Raw genomic sequence first — 3,662 nt, forward strand, 5'->3', positions numbered from 1 at the left:
GAATAACATTAAGCGGTATAAACGATGTCACAGATGTAATTTAATAGTGTGGGTCAGTGTCAGTGATGTGATATTTGTGGTTTGATATGCAGAACACAATGAAGATACTTTAAGAGTTGAATTTTTATGTTTTACATGCAAAGTCTTATCTTTCAAGTGTTGCAGTCAGTTATTGTTTTTATGTGTATGTGCTTGTAAGGTTTTGGAAGCTTGGGCACTGATTTTAACTGAAAGCATTCTTTTATTTTGAAGGAATACCGGAAGTGACTTGACTCAATCTGTCTATCTACCTACATCAAATGATTTTTACCCTGAGCTGCTTAAAGTAAAACACACTCCAGGCTATAAGTTATTCAAACAGTCTTAATGTGTGTCTCTGAAGTTTTTAATTCTGAGTATTATGTATTTTACCAAATATCAGTAGTTATTGTGTAACAGTTTCACATCTAACTTTGACAATCAACAGTAACTTCTCCTGGTAGAGATGAAAACTCAGATGAATTCCTCTGCAAATGTGAATGAAAATATGACCAAAAAAAACCCAAAAAACATGGAAGATAATTTTTGCTTTATTCCTTTAACCACATGTAATACAGTGAAAAATGCATTTTATTTGAGATATAATAAAAAATAAAAAAAAAAGCATGGAACTACATTAAAATGATGAAGTTGCATAAGAAAGTCTGATTAATATCATCTCTACAGAGCATGAGCCAAACCAGTAAGTCCTGTTCAGGTCTGGAAACCTGCAGGATAGGAAGCAGTATTTACCTTAATGTTTTTACAAAGCCATCAGTTATTTTTTGGCTTTTGTCTCTTTCAGTCTAGCAGTCTTGGGGGTTGAATGTGAATCCCGGCTGTGGAGGGACTGTGGGTGCAGTGTACCCTGGTGTGGGGCTGTAGTGGGGGTTCGGCAGGTCGCTGTTGAAGCATATCCATTTTTCGTTTCCACTTTTCTGACAACACTCATAAGCGGGACTCATGGTGGAGTATTCTTCCTGGCAGAACTGGGACAAGGCTTGTTTCCACTGTAGAAAACACAAAGAAAAGGAGTTGGTTATTCTTTTATTTTTCATTACTAGTTATTAGTTCTTGTGTTAGCTAATCTTCGTTATTATTTGGTTTAGACTTTTATTTTTATATAAAAAGGATGCATTTTGTCTTCACCCATAAAGATCCAAACATCCAGCATCAACCAAAACCATCTACTGATCTAAACTGTTTAATACCTGTTGATCCACTAATCCTATCAATACATGTAATTAATTGATGTAAAATACAGTTTGTCATCTTTTCATGGTCATCAGATATGACCCATTTGGACATTCAGAGGCTCCATAGTTACCATGGAAACCGTCATCTTCTGCAACACTGATTCACTAATGAAGTCCATGGAGTTTGATTAATGACACTTGTTGTAGACACTTGGTTTATGTTCAGTTAATGATAGATTTGACTGAAAATGTCACTTTTTTTCAGTTTTCTCTGTTTTGATATAATAACCCTCAACTTTATTTTGAGCTTTTATGCACATCTACATGATCAATGAATTAAATATGGGAAAATATATGATTTTCACTGAAAAAACACAAAGTGAAGAAGATAATATTACAATAAATGGTGATAAATCACTGAAGAAAGTTTCAATAGAGAGACATGTTCATTTGGGAATTATCATCGAATAAGCACTGAGACTTCATGGGTTAAATGAAGGAAAATACCTCATTTTCATCGAAAAAACACAAAATACAGAGGATAATATTATAATAAATGGTAATAAATCACTTTTGGTTGGTTAAATATAACGAAACATTCATTTGCATGGCAAAACCAAAATCATACCAAGTGTATTTTTTCTCTTTCTAGTCAAAATATCTCATCACACTTAAAATTAGACATAATCACCTAAAGAGTAACTTTTCAGTGAGATATAAAGACTAATTTTTAGACCAAAGTTCTGGAAAATCTTATTTCAAGAAATCTTACTGGGATAATTTTCACTTGTTCCATTGGCAGATTTTTTTTTTTTTTTTTTTTGCTTAATTCAAGCAAATGCCAATGGTACAAGTAAAAATTATCTTGGTAAGAATTCTTGAAATAAGATTTTCAAGATCTGTTTCCTCAAAATAAGTTCTAATATCTCGCTTACAAGTAACTCTTTATGTCTTATTTTAAGTGTGATGAGATATTTTGACTAGAAAAGAGAAAAATATACTTGGTGACATTTTGATTTTTGCAGTGTGGGAGCTGACACCAAAGTAACACTGTGGCCTTATGGGTTAGATCCAGTCCATGTTCTGGACTCACCGCTTGAACGGCGCAGCAGAGGATCTTGTCGCTCTGCTGTGCTACTTGCCCACTGCAGCACACGCTGAACCAGGACTCCAGGTGATTGATGGCTTTTCCACGGCGGATGAAGTGGCTGGCACCTGAGCGTGGGAAGTAGCTGGCTGTGTATCTGGGACGACCATGACTGGAATGACAAATGGCCGCCAGGTTTTGAGGAGTGGGACAGGCAGGTGGGAAGGGGACGTCCGGCTCATTCAAGGAGTTTCTTCTAGTTTCTGTGAAAACAGGTAGAGAAGGTAAAATCACTGGAGTTGGTAGAGCCAAAAGAATAAAAAAAAAAAACAGGCAATTACCTCCCAGATCGGCACTGTGAAGAGTCAGCAGTGTCATCATCCAAAGTCCTGTGAGACTTCCAGTGGAAATCATGGCTGTGTTTAGGAACTGGAAAGGCAGTCAAGTTGTTTCCTCTCTGTCAAGTTGACTTCAGATAATATGAGTGAATCACAGCTGGTTTATATGGAGTAAGACAGAGGAGTGGGTGTGTGGGAGTGAAATGTCTGGATGTTATTTGTGGGTGGAAGTGGGATGTGTGGTCAAGAGTGACGAGTAACATGACGTAAAGAGCTGTTCAGATAAAAACGACATGACTCTGACCTTGAGTGATATCTGCTGTACACACCATGAAAAAACATCAACAACATGAACAACAACATATAGAATACAGAATAAATGGCATGGACAGGAATAAATGTGTGGTATGTAGTATATAAAACTATAAACCATAGAAAATATGATGTATATTAACGTAGAGCAATAAAATACTCAGTTGAATTAGATGATTAGTTAAAAAAATATCTTTGGACTGGAGATGAACAAAATAATTACACACAAAATATAATATTGAATATAATATTAAACCTGTAAACACTGGACTGGACTGTTGGATGTAGTATATATTATACTATACATCCACTATACTCTATATTACACAGGGTACTAGTACTTTTACTGCATTGATCTGGTTAATTGTGCAGTTCTACTTGACTTGAGTTTATATATTTAAGTATAAGACAAGGGGATTGGAGGTGTTTTGCTCATATAACTATAATTTCTGGCTTAAAAGTGTTTAAATTTACACTGTTTTTATTGTTGCAATGCTTTGTACTAAGTTATTTTAACCCATAAAGACCCCGCGCTACTTTGGAGGCCGTTCCCAAATGAATTTTTCTCTATATTTAACAATTTTTTAGTGATTTAAGTGCCCTTTTTCAGGCATGTAAATGGAACTATTGTGCTATTCTTCTGTCTGAGATTGTTATGATTGTTGATATTTGTATTATTATGTATGTTTTGCTTGTTTGCATATACTGTAT

At 35.1% G+C, this 3,662-nt stretch overlaps 1 protein-coding gene across 1 annotated transcript; it reads right to left on the reverse strand.

The window, feature by feature from the left end:
• Positions 1-571: 571 nt before the first annotated feature.
• On the reverse strand, positions 572-2,763 carry ecm1a (extracellular matrix protein 1a). The gene is made up of 3 exons (XM_030147852.1): positions 2,643-2,763; positions 2,308-2,564; positions 572-1,028 (listed from the first exon to the last, which is right to left on the reverse strand). Exons 1-3 carry the CDS (start codon positions 2,713-2,715, stop codon positions 825-827), a joined length of 534 nt encoding a protein of 177 aa, XP_030003712.1. The 5' UTR covers positions 2,716-2,763; the 3' UTR covers positions 572-824.
• Positions 2,764-3,662: the final 899 nt, after the last annotated feature.

This window comes from Sphaeramia orbicularis, chromosome 11, assembly GCF_902148855.1.
Source record: "Sphaeramia orbicularis chromosome 11, fSphaOr1.1, whole genome shotgun sequence".
Lineage (NCBI taxonomy): Eukaryota > Metazoa > Chordata > Actinopteri > Kurtiformes > Apogonidae > Sphaeramia > Sphaeramia orbicularis.